This window comes from Macaca thibetana, chromosome 2 (assembly GCF_024542745.1).
Source record: "Macaca thibetana thibetana isolate TM-01 chromosome 2, ASM2454274v1, whole genome shotgun sequence".
Classification (NCBI taxonomy): Eukaryota; Metazoa; Chordata; class Mammalia; order Primates; family Cercopithecidae; genus Macaca; species Macaca thibetana.
Genome location: NC_065579.1, coordinates 165,541,363 through 165,566,000, shown reverse-complemented (window position 1 = coordinate 165,566,000; position 24,638 = coordinate 165,541,363). Strand labels below are relative to the sequence as shown.

General features: G+C 36.5%; 1 protein-coding gene across 1 annotated transcript in view; it reads left to right on the top strand.

The window, feature by feature from the left end:
- Positions 1-22,428, top strand: part of LOC126947827 (T-cell receptor-associated transmembrane adapter 1) — a 31,990-nt gene extending 9,562 nt beyond the window's left edge. The window contains exons 3-6 of the mRNA XM_050778906.1: positions 6,598-6,634; positions 14,668-14,729; positions 16,752-16,840; positions 21,176-22,428. Coding sequence (XP_050634863.1) covers positions 6,598-6,634; positions 14,668-14,729; positions 16,752-16,840; positions 21,176-21,433 — 446 coding nt within the window. The 3' untranslated portion in view covers positions 21,434-22,428. The remainder of the gene's footprint in view (positions 1-6,597; positions 6,635-14,667; positions 14,730-16,751; positions 16,841-21,175) is intronic.
- The last annotated feature ends 2,210 nt before the right edge of the window (positions 22,429-24,638 follow it).

The following is a 24,638-nucleotide window of genomic DNA, read 5'->3' as shown; positions in this document are numbered from 1 at the left end:
TCAGCCAGAAACCCAACACTCTTTTTGGATCTCTGTTATATCAATTCTACGGCTAAGGTGAAATTTATGACAAGCAATCCTTTTTCATTAGCAATGCTTTCAGTAAGTCTTTTAAAAATCAAATATATTTTCAAATAAACATAAACTTTATAAGTCAGATGTGTAAATGACCCATCATCAAACATCTTACAGTATCCCTCTTTTATAGATAAAAATGAGCTCAGAGTAGTACTTTGCTTTATATATCAAAATGGCTATTTTAACTTCTTCATTAAGATATCTTATAAATCCAGATAATATTATAGTCTGAATTACAAAAAAAAAGTGAATTGAGATCTACAGAGAGTAAATAATTTAAGGTGACAACCAAGACAAGAATAGTAACCTGAATTAGTGCCTCACTCCTTCATTGATTCCACTGATAATCCTTTTAAGATTGCTGAGGGGCCAGGTAACAGGTAGACACTGATATGTTTACCTTGAGCTCACTTGTCTAACTTAAAAGTTATCTAGCAAATGTGACCTATTTACTTTCAACCTAAATAGTCAGTGTTTTCAGTCATATGATCGCATTGAATTATGGATGTTAAAAACCACTTTTTATCAACATCATCAAGATCAAGACTGGTATAATTTCACTAATCTAGTACTTCCGCCCCAGAAGTATTCAGCTGTATTAGTCTTTTACAACTCATTGTAAATAGGTTTTACAATTCTCATTTTTGATAGTTTGTGCATTGGGATTTATTTACCCACATCCACACCTTTTTGCCTCCATGCAAACTCCTTTCTGTAGTTGCTTATTATGGTAAGTTGACCACTGCAGAAAGATGGTAGCCTTACTTTAAAAAGCAGCACCTTTGGTAGTTAAAAAAAGCAGCGCCTGTAATCCTAGCACTTTGGGAGGTGGAGGTGGGTGGATCGCCTAAGGTCAGGAGTTCGAGACCATCCTGGCCAACATGGAGACACTCCATCTCTACGAAAATTACAAAAATTAGCTAGGCATAGTGGTGCACGCCTGTAATCCCAGCTGCTCAGGAGGCTGAGGCAGGAGAATTGCTTGAACCCAGGAGGCAGAGGTTGCAGTGAGCTGAAATAGAGCCACTGCACTCCAGCCTGGGCGACAGAGTGGGACTCTGTCAAAAAAAAAAAAAAAAAAAGAAAGGCAACACTGTTTCATCTTGCTATTTCAGGACAGATTTTTTTCTTTTCAATTGTGCAAACTCTTACTGCCCCAGGCATGCTATAAATGGCTGTATTACCTAAAAGTAGTGTAATGGGAAAGAACATTTTTAAGAAAACAGCAAACAATAAATTGCATTTATTGATGTATTTTTAAAATAAATTTTGCATCTCTCAATTGTTTTTAATAGTATACCTTTGAAGTAGACCTGATGTAAATTATAACTCCGCCTTCAGTATTTAGCTGGGAGATCTTGTACAAGTAACATAATTTCTCTGAGTTTCAGTTTCCTTATCTACAAGATAGGGAAAATACCATCTAGACCCTAGGGTTCTTATAAGAATTACACACACACACACACACACACACACACACACACAATCTTTGCATAGCACTGGGGACTTAGTAGGTCAATCCTAGATCTGGTACAGCCCATCACCATACCTGGTGGCCCTGTTGCTTCCTTCCCTCTTTCCACAAATAAGTATTAAGGATCTACTATGGCTACATCTCATCCCATTTAATTTTCACATCTGTTATTTTGGTGAACATTGGTTTCTCTGGCTACTTTGCTGCTCCCACCATCCGTAAGCCCCTCTAAGTCCTCTCCAGCTCCAACTTCACTTTCCTCATCTCTATATTATTTAACAAATCTGTACAATACCCTGAGCTTTAGCACTAACTGTTGTGGTCATGTAAGTCACATTCAGGCCATTTCAGAGAGTTTTCTGTAGGGTTTTATGGAATTGGTTCTAAACATTCGCTTATCACAAAACTTTTTATTTGAGCAGAATTTGCCCTCCTTAGGTGGAGCATACACTGGAACTTGCATTTTATTGGTGTGCAATTGATGTATTCATCAATGCTAAGAATGTCCTTTGTTCTTATCTCTCCTCCACCCTTTCTCTCTGCCCCAATTTCTCCTAACATCTTTTCCCAAGTATTAGTAATAGCTCTGCCATTCTTTTCATCCCATATGAACAAACAGAACTATCTTTGTTTCTAACCCAGAGATTTCAGATATATTTCAGAACTGCTCTGCAAACAGTTCAGTTCCTTCCCAGTCTTCCTGAAGACGCCTTCCTGCCTTATTTCTCTTGGACAAACAAACTATAATAAAAGAGATTCTATTGTATCAGGCAGCTTTTCTGCCACTTGGGCTGTGAACACAATGCCCCTGTATCTGGCCTCATGTAACTTTTTATGTTTGTACCTTTGTGTTACTCTTTGTGGCTAAGAAACTTGCAAGATCTGACTCCACCTTGGTTAGTCAGTGAATAAGTTTTGCGGGTGTAATAAATAGCGTTCAAAAGAAAATCTCCATTTCAGCGACAATACAATATCTGCACATTCAATCAGATAGACCAGATAAGCCTCCCCTTGCTGTTTTCTGTAGCAGCTGGGTAGAAGCTTTGAAATGGAGTTCTCTCATTCTCCCTGAAATAAATCCTTCATTTTTATGTGATTCTTTGTTCAAATCTGTTCTTCAGGAGGATTATATTTGTTTCTTTTTCTGATAGGAGTGCATTAACTTTTTGCTTCTTTAAATCCAAAAACTATTCTTTGTTCAACTCTTCCTCTCTGGTTTGGAAAGAAGGTTAAGCAAGCGTATGGTTTGGTCATACATCAAAGTCCTATCAGTAGGAAATTATGGCATCTTCGCATTGAACATGCATCAGAGAAATTTTATTATGGAGTTTAAACTATGTGCTGTTGTCTATTCTTGTACATAGGAGGGTTAACACTCTAAGAGGAAAAACATAAAAGCAAATATATTTGCATCGCACCCTCTCAACTACAAACCTGACCACAAGCGTTTGCATCTGAATCACCGGAGAGGATTATGAGAGCTCACCTAGTTCTTCCCACGCACGTCTTGCACACTTCATTGCTTTATAGCAAAGCATACACTTTTTTTATTTTGCTAAATGTCATTGAAATCACCAGGCAGCTTTTAAATTAAGTCATGCCACTTATTTTTAAATAAACTTTTGAGCCTTCATGACAGAGTGAACTTTTCAGGAGCCTGAGCTTGCTGGCTTTTATTCTTAGCTGTAACCTCTGAACTTTTTACTACTGCTCATTTAAAGAGATTATAACCTTCTTCTAGGAAGGACTGCAAAACAAAATTTCCCAAGTACTGATGGCTCAGCTGCAGATTATACATTTACATCCTAAGAGTGGCAGGGAATGGGGTGCCCTTGAACTTCTTAAATCCCATTTCAGGTGTTCCCTTTGTCCATTACTTGTTTTCTTTATTTTCCCCCCAAATTGGTTTAGTCCCTTTCCTTCCATCTAAACATCGCATTATAATATTGTATCCTTTATATGGTTGCTTCTATTTCCATTTTCCCACACAGTTTTTTGCCTTACTTTTTTTTCTTTTTTTCCCCCTCCTGATAATACATTCAGCACATTACCATTCTATATAGTTTGTTTGTTTGTTTATTTATTTATTTGAGACAGAATCTTGCTCTGTCGCCCAGGCTGGGGTGCAGTGGCACGATCTCAGCTCACTGCAACCTCTGCCTCCTGGATTCAAGCGATTCTCCTGCCTCAGCCTCCTGAGTAGCTGGGACTACAGGTGCACGACACCATGCCCAGCTAATTTTTTGTATTTTAGTAGCAATAGGGTTTCACCATGTTGGCCAGGATGGTCTCAATCTCCTGACCTCGTGATCTGCCCACCTCGGCCTCCCAAAGTGCTGGAATTACAGGCATGAGCCACCGCGCCTGGCCAGAGTTAGTTTTTATGTGTTACGCTAGCATTCTTTCTCAGCACCAGCGATCATACTTCAAGCACCTCCAACTGAAAAATCCACATTATCTTTTAAAAGTATTAGCCTGTTTGGGGAATTATTTTTACTCTATACCTACTTTTTCCTATTCTTATTAAGCAATGACATTCTTCACTTTTGTTTTCAAATTTTTTGCTGATGTTTTCCCTTTTCTTTCAAATTAATGCTCAACTGGTGACTTTTCTTTTGTCAAAGGTGAGATTTTAGTAATTTCATTTCAAATCAAGCATTCCTTATAAATCTTTTAACTTTAAAATATCATACCATCTTAATAATACCAACCTGTTTTCAACTAACTCGTTCAATGAAACTTCCTGACTCAAATGAGTGCAATTAAATTCTGGCTTGTTATATAATATGTATTTAGAATGTATGTATAATATTAGTAACAAACTTTGTCATTAAAAATGTTTTTTACAGAAATTATTTCATTTACTTCTGACATGTACTCTGTGATATAGGCATTATTGTCCCTACTTCATGGATAAATTGAGAACCAGAGTTTTAAAGTAATTTGCGTGTTGTCACAGGGCAAATGCATTCCAAAACTGGTACCAAATCCATGTCTTCTAATTCTTAACCCTGGATTTGTTCCATTATACATCAGGCTACCATTTGACTAAATTCTTACGCATCTACTTTAACTCCAGGCAAATCTGCAAAGTAATTAGTGGCCTGAGTGTAAACATTTTCTTCACATAGAAGAAAATCAACATATACTTTATGTCATGTCTTATGTATCAGTTGACAATTTCCTGGTCTATATTAACTCTTTTTTCTTTATATGCTTATTGATACTATTTACATTTCTCAGGATTTTTTATTTTGCTGAATTTGTGCCTATTATGCAACATATTTTAGACCTCTCTAGGCTTCTCCCACCATTTGTGTGCACTCATATTCACAAGACTAATATGAAAGTAGTTGAAAATAACTGCGTCTTTTACATGCAGTTCATGGTAGAACATTTCCTCTGGGCTAGAAGTATGTTTCCGGCATATTCCAAGTGGAATACATTCATCACTTTTGGTCCCATAGCAGCTTAGTGCATCTGCAAAATCTTCCCTCATTTAGTCCTTCACAGAGTTCTTCCAAACACATTGACATGTGCATTTCATCCTCCAATATGATTACCTTCATAAATTGTTCCACTAATGTTTCTTTAACAGTTAATAAACTCTGGAGAATAACTCCACTTTGTTACACATGCATTTAACTAAAATAAGTTTTGTAGTTGTTTGGTGACTTACTGAATTATTTGAAGATGTTATTGCTATTTCCTCACTAATACAGTGTTTTCATATGTTCAAGTTGAAAGACAATCATTTGGTCACTATTTTCTTGTGGTTATTGTCAGAGGGTTAGATAATAGTGGTCTTTATTTTTACATGAATAACTTTTTTGCAAGGTTTTGGTTTTTATTTAATGCCAGGTTGAAAAATAAGCCATTCAAATATAATAAACATTGTACTGTGTATGTGCATCTAGTTCAACAGCAAAGAAAATTTACTGATGAATGGATAATACAGAATTTTCTATAATATTGATCTTAAGATTGTACCTTGAATATCCCTTAATTTTTCTCAATAATTCATTATTAATCTATTCCCTTCCATTAAAAAAAAATTCTTAAAACTATATTTGTTAAATAGCTTTTGAATTCTTATATTTAACCTAGAGGTAAAAATACTTTTATCTGGCTTTGAACTGCCTCATTCAAGGTTTAACAGTGAGTTGCTTACTGAGATTCATCACATAGTTTTTTTTTTTTTTTTGTATGTGTGGTTTTGTTGTCCTACAACACATCTCTGGTAAGTCTTGCCCTGGCAGACCAAAAATAACTTTTTTTTTTCCTACTGTTCTACTGTTTTGCTTAATTTTAGAGCCTGTGTTCCAACTTTTTCCAGGTCTCTTCTTTCGAGGACACTCATTTCTCCTTGCCACTCCTTTGTACCATGTGGATGAAATGGCGTCATGATCAGAGCAACTTCCTTAATATCATTTTTATGTTGTTACTCATGCCAAGAAATGTTAAAAGTAGATATACAGATAGATGATTGATAGATAGATAGATAGATAGATAGATAGATAGATAGATAAAAGAAAAGTCTCCTATTGATTTTTTTCATTTTTGATAAGGAAGAAAAGCCTATTCAAACCACATGGGCAAAGATAAAAACTTACAAGAATGCAGAGGTGTTTCATGGAACCCAAAGGCAGAAAGTACAGCCATGCCCTGCAATGGACTGGAGCCACAAGGGAGGCAGGAAGGAAGGTTCCGGTTCTCTCTACTTAGCGTTTGCTGTGCATAAAACCGCCATGCATCCAGGCTGTACATTGTCTCCAAGCTGCACTGTTTCCATCCCAAATTACCAAGAACGTTCATCTGGTTTTTCTTCAAATCATATAAATCTCTCTGTCTTGGTAATTTGGTAAAAGGCAAATCTGATTGGCCCAAGAGACCTTAAACCCTACTTCAATCAGAAGTGCCCTGAGAGCCTTGTTCAAATATATTAAGTGACATTGAGGCTAAGCTCCCCTCGGAATACACTTTAGAATATTTAACAAAGGTATGTCAACATTTCTTTTAACTTGTCTATTCTGAATATCTTTCAGATAAAATGTACAGCTACTCCAATGACCACATTCCCAGGTATGTTGTGATTGAGTCATGTATCATGATTCTCAACTAATAAGCGAAAGTAACAATGCTATATTGTTTAAAGATTTGGTTCATGGATATTGTACTTAGGTTAAAATAAAATGAAAAGTGAGTTTTAATTACTTTTACTTTCATCTAAAGATTAGAAGCTATAACATTATTATCTTTCCTAGTTATTTGCACACTGTGAGTCAACAAGAGAGCTGGTTGAAGGATAAAATGAGATTCTAACCTGGTAACTATAGAATTCTCATTAATTTCAGAGGCAGATATCCTAGATGATGATCTAGCTTAGATACAGAATTGTGCTACACTTCAAAATGTATAGTAGAAAACAATCTGGCAACCTAATACAATTTATGATATATATACATGGGCCAGGCATGGTGGTTCACGACTGTAATCCCAGCACTCTGGGAGGCCAAGGCAGGCATATCACGAGGTCAGGAGATGGAGACCATCCTGGCTAACATGGTGAAACCCCGTCTCTACAAAAAATACAAAAAAAAAAAAATTAGCGGGGTGTGGTGGCACATGCCTGTAGTCCCAGCTACTCAGGAGGCTGAGGCAGGAGAATCACTTGAACCCAGGAGGCAGAGGTTGCAGTGAGCCGAGATGGCACCACTGCACTCCAGCTGGGTGACAGAGTGAGACTGTCTCAAGGAAAAAAAAAAAAAGATGTGTATACACATAGATATATACAAAGATGCATAGCCCTATGCTGTTTGTAAAGTTAATGTCAATCAATAGGGAAATGTGATGAACAGATACTCTGAAAGAATATGCAGTTATAGATATAACTTATTTTCTTTAATAGTTAATGAGCTATGTGCAAAGAAATTTGTATAGTAGTATACTTTTTTTAAAAAGATGGCATAAATCATAGTAAAGAAATTTTACTTTTTTTGGATAGTATATTCTGACCCAGATATGTCAATATATTGGAGATTTCTGTTTTAGGAGTAAAAAAAAAAAATCTAAATAAAGAGAATTTCCTAGAGGGCTCTTCAAGACCTTTCTGAAATGGTAGACTGAAAGGTCTTTGAAAAACACAGAGCTTTCTCACTGGGTAGGATAAGATCATAAGCCTTTTTTGTCTCTTAAAGGTCTTTTTTTTTTTTTTAATTCTTTTTCCATGTGAAAATTTCTCCAGCAAGTATAAGATCTGGGCTGCAGGCACACCCCCTCACACACAAAATCTGCTTTTACGACTACTCTTAACATTGAATTCTTTAACATTAGATAATTTTCAAGTCATTAGTTTATATCAAGAATGATTTGCTTATCGCTCTTTTGGTTTCTTTTTACAACACATAATGATGAAAATCCTGTATAACCACACAGTAAATGCTAATCTCTTTGATGATCTATTTAATACTTGTAATTTGCAGGGCAATTAAGATGCAATGTGATAGAAAGTCTTGTGATTTGACTATTTAGCTAAATTAGGTTGGTGGTTTAGGAATTAGGATGGGAGGAATGAGGGAAAATTGGTAAAATACCTGCCTCAAAGCAATCAGGCTCTTAGCTGTAGGGCAAATGTAAAAAAGAAGCTTTTATAGCATTTATTCATTCAATAAATATTCACTCAACAAATAGGCACTGTGCTAGACAATTGCAAAGTAAGTTTGCTGATTACCAATCCCAAGGGAGGATGTAAAATAGCAAAGGGTCATTATTATGCCAACCACCAGGAATAGGGGTCTGAGCGCTTCAGCCCACTGTGTCTTGGGTTGCACATTTACTACTTTGCCTGAGCCTGGTGAGACAAAACACACAATGAGTTACATAAAGTGAGCTTATTACTTACCGATACTCAGCAAAGGACAACCAAAGTCTAAGACACATTAGGAGCTAGTTCCCCAAGATTCAGAAAAGCTGCCCAAGGTGGATGGAAACTCATCTTCCTGTTCCCCACCTGCACTGCAACTGAAGGACCCCAGAAAGCAGCCCACCTTTGGGTTTATCCCTAAGGGGCAACATGATATGCTGGACTAAAGCACTGAAGGATATCCTGTTTCTATGAGAAGACTAGAATAGAACCTAGGCTGTTCCAGCCGATTCTTCTTTATCTCTGAAGGTTGCATTTCCAGCACATTCTCCAGTTATTTTTAAAAATTAGAAGTGAGAAAGGAAGGGCCAGTTTGATGTAAAGTCACTCAGATAACTGTCCTGCAACAACAAAGATACAAAGATGGAAAGGCATGAATCTTTTCCTTAAGGATTTATAAAATAGTCTATTGTCTATTGTAACAAATCTCCAGTTAGGCAAAATTTGAATATACAATGCAAATTTTTTCTATATAAAAGGGTTGATATTTTAATTCACAAGTTTATGTATATACTTTATATTTTGTCTATTTCTCTTGATTATGTGGTTTGGGAACCAAAATCACTTTTGTAAAGGGACATGGAAACTCCACAAACAAATCAATAAGCAAACTAAAAACTATCTCAATCCATTAAATGTTAAAACAGGGCAAGTGAAAACAAAGCCTATGTTTCTTAGGTGGGGCTTGCATTACTGATGCCTCTTCAGTTCCAACATCGTTTGTGGCCACAGAGGAAGGAAATAAACTTCCATCGCACTGAGTTCTCTGTTGCACTCTCTCCCCACTCCTGTTCAATACTGGCTTATGTTGGAAGGGAAAGGAATTGCTTCTCTCATTGTATTTCTCTGTTTCCCCATTCCCTGCCCTTCCTGCAATAGTAGGTCAGAAACATGATCACTTTAAGGAGACCGTAGCGTTTAAATCAAGCAGAAAGTCAAATACACACTTTCTGCTATTTATCCTTGGGTCACTTTCTTTCTCATTTAAAACATAATTCTTGTCTTTTGGTTTGTATTGGAAGGATAACACTGTGAGACTATCATGGGTCTGAGATCCAGGCAATTCTGGATTTTAAACAGACTTGGAATTAGTGGATTCGCAGTCTTGGGGGAAATGAGCATTGGTGAAATTTGGTTTTATCATTTGAAGAATAAGGTTTGTAATATAATACTTTATTTATGGAGCGTACTTGACTAAAAAGCTGCCGCTTTATTGAATAAAAATTAATGTCTCTGAAAATTCCTGCCCACTTGCAGTATGTTCACACCCTAATTCAAGAAAGCAGGTCAGGTTCACAATTACATTAAGCTTATCATGACTCCTCAGTTTTCAGGGTCTCTCTCAAAAAGCTTAGGACACATTTCCAGCAGCTTTTCATGAACTGCTTCTGGGGGACACTGGAGGTGCTTTTATCATAAAACATTAATTCAGCTCAGCTACTCTTCTACTTTCAGGTGATTTCTTGATTTTCTGGAGCTCTGCAGGGTGGGGATCTTCTGTATTTCCCTTCTTTGCTAACTATGCTACCTAAATATAACTAGTCTCATCTGTCCTCTTGACCTGTTCTCAAGGTTGAAAATCCTGATGACAACAGAACTCTTGGGCGCCTTTCCCTGACATCTCAGACGTCCAAGTGGCTATGCAGTTGAGGCCTTCACTAGACCCAGAAGACGTGTCTCTATGTCTTCCAGCCTCCTGTTTGTTTCAATGTACAAATAATCATACCCCAAGCCCCAACCCTGTATAACTGCAAGAACTCTGGTCCCTTTCCTAAGTAATTCTGAGAATCTCGGGGTTCCCCAAACCTTATTCTTGGCTGCCCCCTTGTCACCTCTAGCTCCGTCGCTGCTCTCGGATTCTCTGTCATTTTAGAAATCATCATGCTGGCAGTTCTTTCCAGTATCTTTTCTGCCAAACTTTGGCAAAAGACCTTTCTTTTGAAGTGCTCTAAAGCACTGGGAATGTGAGCTCATTGTGCTTAACAGACTTTATAAAGAAATACGCATATTAGAGAGGCACTTGAACACTAATCAACAGAATGAGAATTTAGTGTTGGGTATCATGGCTGTGAGCATCCATTAGCAATCACTTCAGAGACAACACTGCTGGATTCGCTTCTCAGCCTCAGTCGCACGAAATAGTGCTAGGGTTTACACTCTTCCTCTGGATCAGGGTTCTCTATTTGGTGCCCTCCTACACCAAGTTCAAGACATCTACACCCATATCACAGCCCATGCCAGAGAAAGCAAAAATGTAATAAGCATCTATGCATCACTCTGCCAACGTTTCCTTTTTTCTTCTGCATTGTTACTTTTTCTGTCCCTTTTGTATCATTCCTACCAATATATAAACAGACTGTATTGTTTATACATTTAAAAAACCAACCATCTCCTTGAAACTAGATTGTGTGGTAGCTCATGCTTATAATCTCAGCACTTTGGGAGGCTGAAGTGGGCAGATCATGAGGTCAAGAGATTGAGACCATCCTGGCCAACATAGTGAAACTCTGTCTCTACTAAAAATACAAAAATTTGCTGGGCATGGTGTCATGCGCCTGTAGTCCCAGCTACTCAGGAGAATTACTTGAACCCGGGAGGCGGAGGTTGCAGTGATCCAAGATCACACCACTGCACTCCAGCCTGGGCAACAGAGCAAGACTCCATCTAAAAAAAAAAAAACGAACAAACAAAAAACAGAAAAAAAAACTAGATTGTCTTACAACTACCTCTTCACTGCTCTTTTCTCTTTTACAAGAAAACTTGAAAGTTCCTTCTATATTCTCTCCATATTTGCTGGCTTTTCTTCTTCTTCTTTCTTGAACCTACTGTATGCCATAGGTCCTCACTAATACACCGGCTCTGCTCTTGCCAAGGTTACCATGATCAAATCTCGGTTTCGGCTTGCTGAGTCCCTCTGCAGCATTTGACACCCTGACACTCTCTACTTGAAACACCTGATTCTCTGGGCTCTGAGCCACCTCCCTCTTTGGTTTTCCTCTTCTTTTACCAGCAGCCCCTTCTCCTTTGCTGGTTTCTGAATCTTGAACATCAGAGTGCCCAGGGCCTCATTCCATAAATAATGTCATCCTCTCTCATGGCTTTAAACATTTACATGCTTTCAGGGCCCAAGCTTACATCTTCGCCTATTCAGAGTAACAACTATGAAGCAAATCAGGTTAGCAATTACCAAAACCAACTTCTGATATATCCCGAAGCTTGTCCTTTCCCATATCTGGCAACTTCTCAGACCCTTAAAATAGATTTATTTATTTATTTATTTATTTATTTATTTATTTTTTTTTGAGACGGAGTCTCACTCTGTCCCCCTTGCTGGAGTGCAGTGGCCGGATCTCAGCTTACTGCAAGCTCCGCCTCCCGGGTTCAGGCCATTCTCCTGCCTCAGCCTCCCGAGTAGCTGGGACTACAGGCGCCCACCACCTCGCCCGGCTAGTTTTTTTGTATTTTTTAGTAGAGACGGGGTTTCACTGTGTTAGCCAGGATGGTCTCGATCTCCTGACCTCGTGATCCACCCGTCTCGGCCTCCCAAAGTGCTGGGATTACAGGCTTGAGCCACCGCGCCCGGCCTAAAATAGATTTATTTAATTTTGTGAAAAAGTCTTTCAATTTTATTTGGATGTTGGAATCCTGCATTTGTATTCTAGAACTTGGGAGCTGAAAAGAACAATAGAGATCAACTAGTTTAATATTCTCATTTTTTAAGTAAGACAATCTAAACTTAGAGAATTTAAGTCCAAGGTGATCAGGTAAAAGTAGTGAATTTTTTTTTTTTTTTTTTTTTTTTTTTTGAGACAGAGTCTCGCTCTGACTCCCAGGTTGGAGTGCAGTGGCGCAGCATCGGCTCACTGTAATCTCTGCCTCCTGGGTTCACGCCAGATTTTTTTTTAATTTGAATTTAGTTATTTAAATGGACTTGGATCGCAAACTACTTGAGGAATTTTATGAAAGACCTAATAAATAATAAATATAAATATAAAATGTAAAAAATAGGAACTAGAAAAAATATAAATGAAAGCACAGAGTCTGGACCATAGTAATAGATACAATTAATGTATTTTTCTTAATTTTGGAGTGTCAGTAAATGTACTTATTGGTTAGAGAATTATTTCAGGCATGTTCAGAACAATGGAGAGTCTGATCTGGCTGAAAACTCAGAGGCACACTAGCCTCTCAGATATGAGTTCAATTATTAATTTATTTTTAAAAGTAATTAATCATCCACATAAAACACTGCCACACATTTGCTCCTGAGGTTTATTACAAATTTACAACAGGCTGGAGCTATTTGGCATTGCCAAGAATATATTTTTTAATTTGTTTGTTAGGCAGTTGCTCCTGAATAATAGTTTATTTGAGATGATTAATCATTTGAGATGGGCCTGTAGACACAGGACACTGCATTATAAATCATATCTTATTTTCATTCATGGGAATAAAACAATATTCATTTTCTGGACATGATTTATCATTTGCAAGTTGTATCTGCTATCTATGTGGGCTAGGAAAATGGATGGATTGTCTTATTAAAAATTCTTCACCTTTTGCTATTATATTCTTGGCATGGAGAAAACTCATGAGCAGGGACTACTTGATATCCAAATATTAAGCTGTATTGAATTACTGGACGGAAAAAAGGTTACAGATGAGTTCCTTTGTTATCAGATGAGTGAAATGTATGCCCATGTCTGAGCTTTTCAAGCCATTTCATACAGGTATCATTTGAACTGTTATTATTTTTTATTACCTACTTACTATTTACATATACTCTGTCTTTTTTTCAGTAGCATGGGGAGTAATACAGCTGTTATGCCTTGAGATAAGAGTCCTTTTGTCTTTCTTTTGATGAAATTCCCTCCAGCTTTCAGTGACATGTAATCTCAAAGTTAAAGCAGTTGGTACTATTTTATGAAATGCCACTCTCACCACCTGATAAGTTCCTCAGTTCCCAGACTGCCATTGTGAAATCTGGTCACTAGGGCCATCATCAATGGTAGGATGACATTGGTAGAATGACAGTCTGGTGACAATGGTAGGATGTATACTGTAATTCTAATAGCATTACTCACGTGAGGCTGGAAGGAACTTTAATCAGCTAGCAAGAGCAAATAGCTGTGTATTCCTGTCAGTTCTCTTGACTTGGGGGAGGGGGAGACATAAAACTGTGGTCCCTGTATAGTATCTAGACTGTTTCCCTAGAGCCTTTGAATTGTATCACCCTCTGAATAACTTCCTCATGATGTGGACTGAGCACAGGGCTTTAGGACTAAACTTGCTGTACAATCCTAGCACTTCCAGTTACTGTGTATCCGTGGACAATGTCATTCACCTCTATGAGTTGCAAATACCTTATATGCACAATAGGGATAAAAATATTATTGTCCTGAGGGTTGAATGAGCACTTGCGTAGAGAAAAGTTTCATAATTGGTAGTTGTTGCTGACAGTTGAGATAAGCCTAGGGAGAGTAAATTAATTTATGTGAATCTCAGGGTTCTCCTGTGTAAAGCAGGGAAGAATACTACTACTTTTGGAGAATTTTCTTTGTGAGTTTTTGATATAATGTATGTAAAACACCTAACTCAGCATCTGGACATAATAGGTGATCAATCATTTTATTGCATCTGCTAACCTCAGTCTGTAATACTCAGAAAACATAATTTTAAGAGACTGTTTGGACTGATATTCTGGGTGAGTAAAGAGGCAGTACATTGTACAATAAAGAGCATGGATTACCTGGGTTCTAATTCCAGTTCTGCTCCTTATTAGTCTTGTAATCTTGAACAAGTGATATAACCTCTCTGTGCCTCAGATTTCTTATCTGCCTACGGGGGATGATATAGCACCTATGTTGGAATTGAGAGAATTAAATGAACAAACATATGACATATACTCGATGTAGCACCTAATACACAGTTACTATTGAATAAGTATTTGCTATCATTATTCCCTGTAAGAAGGTCCAAAAACCAACTTTTTAAATTTACACGAAACACACATACACATACATACATGCAGGCATGTGTTCACTCACTTGCACAGGAACACACCTACCGTGGTTGGCTGGGGGTAACCAAGAATAGGCAATAGTTCACTTAATATTGAATTTAGCTGAGAAATCAGTTATGAATTATGTGAAAAGTGGAATCTAATAAGGTAAATTATTTTTCCTTGTTATAGGGATGATGAGTATTATATTGAAGATGCACCAATTTATGGTAACTTAGATGATATGATTTCAGGTAAGTTTTCCATAAATTAAATTTATAAATAAATCAAGTAAATCACACTTGGTTTCACAAAATAATTTAAGTAGCACTTTAAAAAAATCACAATCACACTTAGCTATCCCAGTGGTAACCATCAATTCAAGTACTTTTGGTATATTAATTAGGCCATATTTCCAAAGCTGCATATTGTAAGCTGTATTACAATAGCCACTCTAAATCAACATCCTGTTTTTCTACATTCTCTTCATTTCACTCTAGTAGTCATGAGAATACAGGAAGACTCTATTACCATGAATTTCGACACACACCGAATTCTATGAAATAAAGCTATTTCTAGGACAGAAAGTTGTCCACAGAAAAAGTGCTTTGTGCTCAGTATAAAAAGCAAATGTATAGTGAATAGCATGGAACAATGAACAGTTTCCTTGGTTTCTCATATTTTAAATAGAGAATGTAGGGCTGGATTGATGGCAGGTGGGAGAAAGAAGAACCAAATTGTTGCTGAGTGATTTATATATTTATTTTGTTCATATGTAATAAGTGCTCTTGAATTCCCAGCATCCCTTATCACTTGTATCATCCCGGACACCTAAAAATAAAACATCCCTACATTTCTCAAAACAGATAACCTTGGTCTGATCCTAGAGTTCTGATGATAGAAGATAGAAGCTACCAGCCTTTCCCTGCAAGTACTCATTCAATACATCAGAGGAGACTTAGGGGTTAAATCCTATTGAACTCCAAGTTTTGAACACAGAGACATCAAGTAATGTACAAAATTTATCTAAAAATCTATGTATTAAAGCACTATGGAATCATACTAAAGTTAGAAATGTGGGAATTCTCTTTTGTATGATTCAAAAATTTATTTTTATCTTTCCTTTCATTGTAGAGTGCCCTCTAGTGCTCGATAATTTGTCCCCATTTCACTTTGGAGAATCATGTTGGCCACCTGTAATATTTGACTACTCGAATTCTTATGTATTCTGATGACTCTAAACCCATCATACTTGTTACTTCCATACTTAAGTGAGCCCAGGTGCCACTTGCACTCATTCTGATTTAGCAGGTCCAGGCTAAGGCTTAGAGATCTGCTACTTAACATCCCAGGTGATTCTGATGCAGATTTTCCATGGACCACGATTTGAGAAACACCACTCTACATACCCTTTCTCAGGGTGTTGCTTTTCAAAAAGAGCTCAATGATTATTAAGTTGCTTTTGTTATAGTAAATATATCTTTTTCTCTCTGAGGGTCAAACTGGTACTATCCACATTTCTGCCAGGTTACTGGTCATTCAATGAGTCACTACTTCACTTTCTTCTTCCTTTTAAATGGACATATCTGGGGGAAGAAAGGTATGGATGATTCAAAAAGGTATGGATGATTCATCCTGTAGGATGAAATGAGTACAGATCTGCTGGCTGCTGAACACTGTACAAAAGCCCCAAATACTAAGGACAAGCATTGTGCAGTCCCAGACCCTTAGGCAGTCTGACTGAGATGTCCTGTCACTGATTGATGGGACAAAAGTCATAATATAAACCTTCTTTTTCAAAATGAGGATGTTGGACTTGAAACGTCCCTGAGTAAAACTCCTTACTCAAGGAATGAATTTCAAAATTGTAATCACCGATGTATGTGTACTGTGCTTTGTGGCACCATGCACCATTTGCAGTCTATCTTAAATAGAGAGTACAGGCAATCCTTTAACTTGTGAGATCTCTATAACATTTAAATGGTAGTTTAAGACTGTCAAGTCCTGCAATGGTACAAGAAAATTCATATGATCTAGTTCTTATGCCAAGGATTTATTTTTATCTTACTAACCCTGTAGCTCAAGAGACTTCACGGCTTAATCTGCAGGTAACAGTTTGGGCTTCCTTACTTCTTTGTATCTCCACCAAAAACACTAGTTAAGTAATTCTTGGGCAGTTAATATTTACAGTCAAATGTTGTTTAGATCATGTATTTTTATTCATACTAGTATTTTTAAATTTTCTATCATGAGTCACAATCTTTTTAATTCCCAAGAACCAATGGATGAAAATTGCTATGAACAAATGAAAGCCCGACCAGAGAAATCTGTAAATGAAAGGCACGAAGCCACCCCATCTGCACAGGTGAGTTTTGTTTTCTGTTTCCATATTTGCACGTTTCAAGAGCATAAGAGTAGTACATTATGATACACATCTGAAATAGCCTGTTAGAAATTTTGCAATCAATCGGGTATCAAGTTCTGGGAACTGACTCTAACTCAGAATCATGTAAACAGAACTCAAACCATATTCCAAGAGTCAAAATTGTACACAATCACAAAGGCAATAGATTTTAAAATTGTACACAATCACAAAGGCAATCTATTAAGCTTTTTCTTTCTGATTGAAAATTTTGTGTGTATCACAGAGATCATATCATACAGAAGTTGACACATGGATAATGCTTACAAGACCTAAATGTCAGAAATTCAAAAGACAGAGCTGGGGTAGGGAGAGGGAGACCTTTAGTTATAAGATAAATTAGCTAGATATAAAACATCATATCCCTATTTTAAAAGGCAAATGACTTTCAATTTTAATGCAAGTCCTATGGCTGTGGTCTTACTGCAAGAGATTGCAAAATATACACACAGTTTATGTGGAGGTAGGCAGGACAAAAACGTAAAGAGAAACATAAAAAAACAGGAAGAAATGGCTAGTTTCTCTTTTTCCTACCACAATTTGTTCAACCTCTTCAGTTTTAGTTCTAACTTTACTAAAAGCCATTAGAAATTTTTAGCCTACATGCTCTTGAAATGCTACACATTTCAATTAAAATAGTCTTTCTTCTCCTCTCAGATCCTGTCTTATTACTGCCTAGACATAGTAATAGAACCAGCATTTCCTAAGCAATTTTTATGTGTTGGTCTTGTATTATGTGCTTTATGTGCATTATCTCCTTAGATTCCTATGAGGGAGGCAGCATTATCATTCCCATTTGACAAATGCTCACAAAGGATGAAAACTTGCCCTAGAACACTTAGGTACTAAGTAAGTAGACAGAATCCAAACTTAGTCCTATCTTACAGAACATTCTCTTCCCTAAAATGACTCACATCTTGAAAATTTCCCAGTGAAGTAGAAGTTTGCTCTTTTTCTTCAGATAAATCCCCTAATAAATCAGATTTTTAAACTTTTTTTTTTTTTTTTGAGACAGAGTTTTGCTCTTTGTTGCCCAGGCTGGAGTGTAATGGCACAGTCTCAGCTCACTGCAACTCTGCCTCCCAGATTCAAGAGATTCTCCTGCCTCAGCCTCCCAAGTAGCTGGGATTACAGGTGCCTGCCACCATGCCCAGCTAATTTTTGTATTTTTAGTAGAGACAGGGTTTCACCATGTTGGTCAGGCTGGTTGCAAACTCCTGACCCCAGTGATCCACCTGGCTCAGCCTCCCAAAGTGCTGGGATTACCAGCGTGAGCCACCGCACCTGGCCGAATATTTTTTAACTAAGAAACCAAGATGTAGTAGGGTTTGGGAAAAATATAGTCACCAAATCTGTCATCTAATGTTTAGTTAATTATAAAATATAGTTTAGATAAACATATGGAAAACCTGCATGATATAATATGATTTGCTAAATCCATGATAATAAAAAGAAAACCTCTCAAATAAGGTTAAAATACACTATATTATCTGAAGTTTAGAGATTCACAGCACTTTAGTTACAAAAGTATTGAGAATTCTGAATAGAAGTTACTATTTCATACACGTCAATTGTACAGGGTAGCTTTATTTGAGCTGCATCTGGCTTTCACTCAAGTGAAAATTATGCAAAGCCTTAAAATGTCTTTAAAGTCTGATTTTTTATAAATTATATATTTAAAGGTATTTCCAAGAAAATTACTCTTTTCTATTATACTATTCTCATAAATTTAGTTTCACAAATTAGAGGTAATCTCTTTGTATTTGCTCAATTTCATTTCACTACAGTGATTATTATCATAAAAAAACACTACCCAGTTTGCTACTACAATGCTTACTTTGTTACTTTGGTCAAAATCTAGGATATTATGCATAAAGCTTGATAGACAAAGTGTTTCTTCATTGGAAAAAATGTAAATAGGCCCCTTGGCCTTTGAAAATGATGTGTACAGTTCAGAAATTGTAATTTTAGTATCTCAGTCTTCTATTAACTAGGAAGAGTTAATCAGAAAGCCTAGTAATAAAGTTAGTTCACAAGAGTTCCCAAATCCTAAAGCATTTGAAAAACACAAGTGTGAGCTTGCTCCTCTTCTCTTCGTGTCCAAATCTCTAATCAATCTTTTCCTCCTCCAGAGGCATCCTCTCTCCTTTCCAAAGCCAATGCTCTTATTCATGATCTTGACCCTTTCTCCTAATTATTTCAGGATCTTGTACTTTCAATTATCTAATTTTTCTCCAGTTCCCATTTTTTAAATGAATCATTATTGTTTGCCTACCAATATGTGAAAATCCCTCCAATATTTAAAAAAAAAAAAAAAACCTTACTTGAACTGTTTTTCCTTCTAATTTTTAAACGGATTCTTAGCTTCTTCCTCTATTGTTTTGATTTCTTTTCATAGATAGACATTCATTTACCCTGGCTATGTGTTTTCCACCCATGCACTTAACTAACACTGCAATGTGGAAGTCTCCAGTGACTATTAAACATACAATTTATTTTCCTTTCTTAGGACTCACATTCTTTAACTCTGTAGCACTTGATAAAGTTGACCAAGTGTTGACCACACATGCATTATTTGGAATGCTTTCACTTATCAATAAAGAAAACAGGTTGAGATTAAATTAGAAATAACTTGACGACAGTATATGGCAGTGGGAAGAAAATAGAGCATGGATCCAGTTAGGCAGCTATTACAGTTTTTCCAGAAATGAGGATTTTAAGAATAAAAAGCTAGACAAAAAACGACAACAAAAAAATCACACGGCCCAGCGCGGTGACTCATACCTGTAATCCCAGCACTTTGGGAGGCCGAGGCGGGCAGATCACCTGAGGTCAAGCGTTCGAGACCAGCCTGACCAACATGGCGAAACTCCGTCTCTACTAAAAATACAAAAATTAGCTGGGTGTGGTGGTGGGCACCTGTAATCCCAGCTACTTGGGAGGCTGAGGCAGGAGAATTGCTTGAACCTGGGAGGCAGAAGTTGCAGTGAGCCGAGATCGCACCACTACACTCCAGCCTGGGCAACAAGAGCGAAACTCCATCTCAAAAAACATGCACGCACACACACACACACACACACATATACAAAGCAGAGGGTATAAATAGGACGATTTTTTCTATCTGGCAGAGAATATAAAACGTTTCACTCTTAGCATGAAAACAAGTGCCAATGGGGAGATGCTTACTTATGCAATAGAAATGTTGTTAATCCAAATGTTATTTCTTCACTCTATCCCTGCAAATCAATACAATTTTGGCCCAGTCTTAATGAGTAATGCTTAATACATAAATCTTTGTTTTGTTCAATGGCTATCTTAAAGTTTTAGTCTACAACTTTTCATAATTACAATGCTACCTTACTTTTGGACAGTAGTTATAGCTTCCATGTACATTATCTCTATGTACTAACCATAACCACACTATGATGATTTGCATTTTCTAGGCAAGAAAATTGAGGCTCAGAATAGTTTTAAAAACCTGACCAAGATCCCATGATCAGTGTATGGCAGAGCTGGGATTCAGCTGTAGTCTTTCCAATGCCAAATTCAAGGTCTCGCCTTTAGTATGTTGCCTCCCCTAGATAGCCTAGTTTCCTGTCTTTCTTTAGTATTCACCCAGGTCTAGTCCAGAGAAGCCCATTGGGCCCTCTTGGATGTGAATGGATATCTCCAAGACCAACCCAAATGAGTTCCAAAGGGAGCTGGGGAAGCCAGATAAGAAAATAATAGGGAAAGATAAGAAATTTAGTTATTTGCCAGATATCCATCATGTAAGTGAATATGGTTATCTTTATACTTCTGAATCTTAAAAATGTAGAAAGATTGGGGACTTTTATGTACCATTAAATGACCAATTGTTAGGTACTTCTAAAGTAGACCTTGTGATTTGGTAAACTCCTTCCTATCATGCTTATTCCTACTTTAATAAACTGGATTATTGTTACTTGGTAAGAGCAACACAGAGCCAGAACTGCCTTAGGTGGAAGTGGAGGTAGAGGCAGGTAAGAATCAACCTAAAATGCTCATGTACAGTTAGAGTATAAGACAGAAATAAAAATCTAGGAAAAAGTTTCATCTAAGCACTTTTTCAACTCAATATGTTGGCTGACTATAGTTTTCTGTTCTGTTTGTTTTTGTTTTTTGTACTGACAAATTTGGCAAAACAAGGTAGGTGAGGCCTAGAAAACAAGTTACTTGGTTTTCATTCACCATAGAAATTTCCAGAAGTCAAGCTAAAGACCAGGCTAACAATGAAAAATTAACATCCCTTTCTTTTAGGCAACCAATGAAACACAGATGTGCTACGCCTCACTCGATCACAGCATTAAGGGGAAGCGCAGAAAGCCCAGAAAACAAAATTCTCATTTCTCAGACAAGGATGGACATGAGCAACTACATGCAATAGATGCCAGCGTTTCTAAGACCACCTTAGTAGACAGTTTCTCTCCAGAAAGTCAGGCAGTAGAGGAAAACATTCATGATGATCCCATCAGACTGTTTGGATTGATCCGTGCTAAGAGAGAACCTATAAACTAGCTGGGCCATGATCTAGCTCAATGATTTGGCTCCTATTGAAGATGGTTGCTAAGAAAACAAGATCCTCAGAGGACACAGAAGGACTTGGCGGCAGGGTGATGACCTGATCATTTGTTGATGGGATGGTGGCTTACCTCTTATTCAGAGCTTACACTTATGCATGCCAAACGTAATGCTGTGAAAATCAGTATTTCAAATAACTTTAAAAATGCTTTACTACTAAAATGTAAAAAATTAATGTGCTCACCTCGGCAGCACATATACTAAAACTTAATAAAACCCAACTTGAAAATTGAGCCTGATAACAAAATTACAAATTCACAATACCTAATACTTAGGGAAATTTTTTAAAAATTTAAGCATGAATGTATTCTGGAACAAGTTAGAATAAAAATAAAGGCCAATCAGTTTTGTTTTAATTCTCCTTTCTCACCAATGGGCAATAGCCCATAATTAAAATAAATTTCTAATTGAAAGGTATAGGAGACATTAAAATGCATTACTAAGAGAAGTAATATAATTTTCTTACAAAGTATTTTTCTCAAAGATAGCTTTACCGTTTTGAAAATTGTCAAATTAATGCATGCTCCTTACAACAGCTAACAAATATCAAAAAGAGTTTAGAAATTCTACTAGCCAGAAATAATCACTTGGAGAAACTTTCTATATATCCTTCTAAATATTTTTCTGGGCATGCTTATGTATGTATATCAGATGTTTCTCTTTTTGTTTTAACCAAAAATGTGGTTTCTTTTGTACACATTACTTAAACTTTCTTTTCACTCAACAATATATTGTGGATTTATTTTCACTGTTGTATTTAATGATATATAAATACACTTATATATCATAATTTTAATGTCTGCATAGCACCCCACTGATAGCCAAATCAGAGTTTAAATAATTTTAATAACTTTTTAAAAACAATTTATTGATACAAAAAGCAAGGTTGAGATGACAATGTTTCTTTCAGTAATTAAAAAATACTGCTTCACTGTCTTTTCACTTTGTTTCTGATGAAACATCTACTTTAATACTTTGTCCTTACGTATGATATACGTTATTTTTCTGATTAAGATTTTCCTTATTACTGGTTCTAATTTGATTATTATGTGCCAAGGTATGGTTATTTTTCAAGTGTCTTGTGTTTGGAATTTGTTGAGCTTCTTAGATATATGTATTTATAGATTTCATCAAATTTGGGGGGGAAATGACCAATATTTTTTTTTCTGTGACCCTCCTCATTTTCAAGTTTTTCAATTACTTGCAAATGGTCCCACATTTTACTTATCTGTTTATTTTATTTCATTCTTTTTTGTATTTCATTTTGGATAGTTTTTCTTGCTACATCTTCAAGTTTATGAATCTTTTCTTCTAAATGATCTAATCTGCCATAGTCCTACACAGGACTTTTTAAATATCAGATAACTTAGTTTTTCTTTCTATAAATTTAGTTTAACATACTTAATCTCTCATCTAACATCTTCAACCTATGGATACAGCTGTAACAACTGTTTTAATGCTTTTTAAAATCTGCTAATTTTATTATCTGTCATTCTGAGTGAGTTTCAAGTGATTTATTTTTCTCATTGTGGGTTACATTTTTCTGCCTCTTTAAATGCCTGATGATTTTTGATTGGACAGAAAATACTGTACATTTTCCTTTATTTGGCGATGCATATTTTTGCATTCTTATAAATGTTTTTGAGCTATGTAACTAACTATGTTACATAGCTAACTGTTTTTGAGCTATGTAACTAACTAGCTATGTTACATAGCTAACTGAAAACTATCAAGTTACTTGAACACAATTTGATCATTTAGAATCTTGCTTTTAAATTTTGTTAGATTAAGCCAGAGCAGCTTTTAGACTAAGTTAAATTTAGTTTATTACTGAGGAAAGATCCTCGTTAGTACTTAGTACCACTGTTCATGAATTATGAGGTTTTCCACTTCGGCTGTTGAAAACCGACACTATTCCCAGCCATGTGTGAGTCATGCGCACTGTTTTCTTTATTCGTTTCAGGTGGGTTTTTCCCCAAGTTCAGGTAGTTTTGTCACTTGCATGCACTGACCACTACTTAACTGAATACTTGAGGGCGACTCTTCACATTTCTCCAGAGTTTTCTCTACACGCAGCTCCCTTCTCTCCAGTATTCTGCCTTTTTGAATTCTCTTGACCTGGAGCTCCATCTCCTCAATTCAAGAGATCAATGGACTTTTAACTAGAGGAATCTACCTGCTCCAAGGCCTGAAAGTTTTCTCCAGGAAATAAGATAGGGTGATAGGAAGGTTTACCTCATTTGTTTCCCATCTTTCAGGGACTCTTGTCCTTCATTGCCTGAAACAGTATGTCAAGTAACACTTTCATCTCCTTTGTCTGGATTTTAAGTTGTTTCAGCTGGCAGAGTATGTTCAGGTAGGAGGGTACATCTAGGATGTTATTCTCTCTTCGCCAGAAGCAGAAATCCAAAGCATTCTTACCACTTTACTGTAATTCTATAGTATATTTTTAGTGTAATTTAGTATAATTCCATAAGCTAAGCAGGACTATTTGAAATGTGAGTAAGCTATGAATTACTGAGCATCATGTAATTATTACAGACTATATATACTTCGCCTTTGGCAGTTCTCAGGGCTTATGTTCCAGAAGGAATACAGGATGAATATCAGAGGTGTTTCTGATTTTTAGATTTTGGAATATTTATTCATATGTAGTGAGGTATCTTAGGAATGGAACTTAAGCCTAAACAGAATATTCATTTACATTTATATACACATAGCTTGAGGGGCATTTTATGTAATATTTGTAAATAGTCTTGTGCATTCGTCACATAATGTCAGGTATGGAATTTTCCACTTGTGGAGTCATGGCACTGAAAAAGTTTTCCATTTTGGAACATTTTGGATTTTGGATTTTCAGATTATGGATCCTTAGCCTGTGTCATTATAAGCCTTAACATTTCAACTGGAAAAAAAAAATGTGTACAGAGGAAAAGAAAAAAGAAAAATCATGACTAGAAAACAGACGAATTCCAAGTCTTGAGATTTTCACTGATAATGTTTTAAAGTTCCAATAAGTTGAACTCAAATCTCCAGAATAGGAGGGATAACTCATTTCCTTTTGGTATTAAATGGCTTACTTCTGGCAGAGTAAAGGGAGGGTGATTAGTTTAGACATATGCTTTAAATCTTTCTCTGAGGT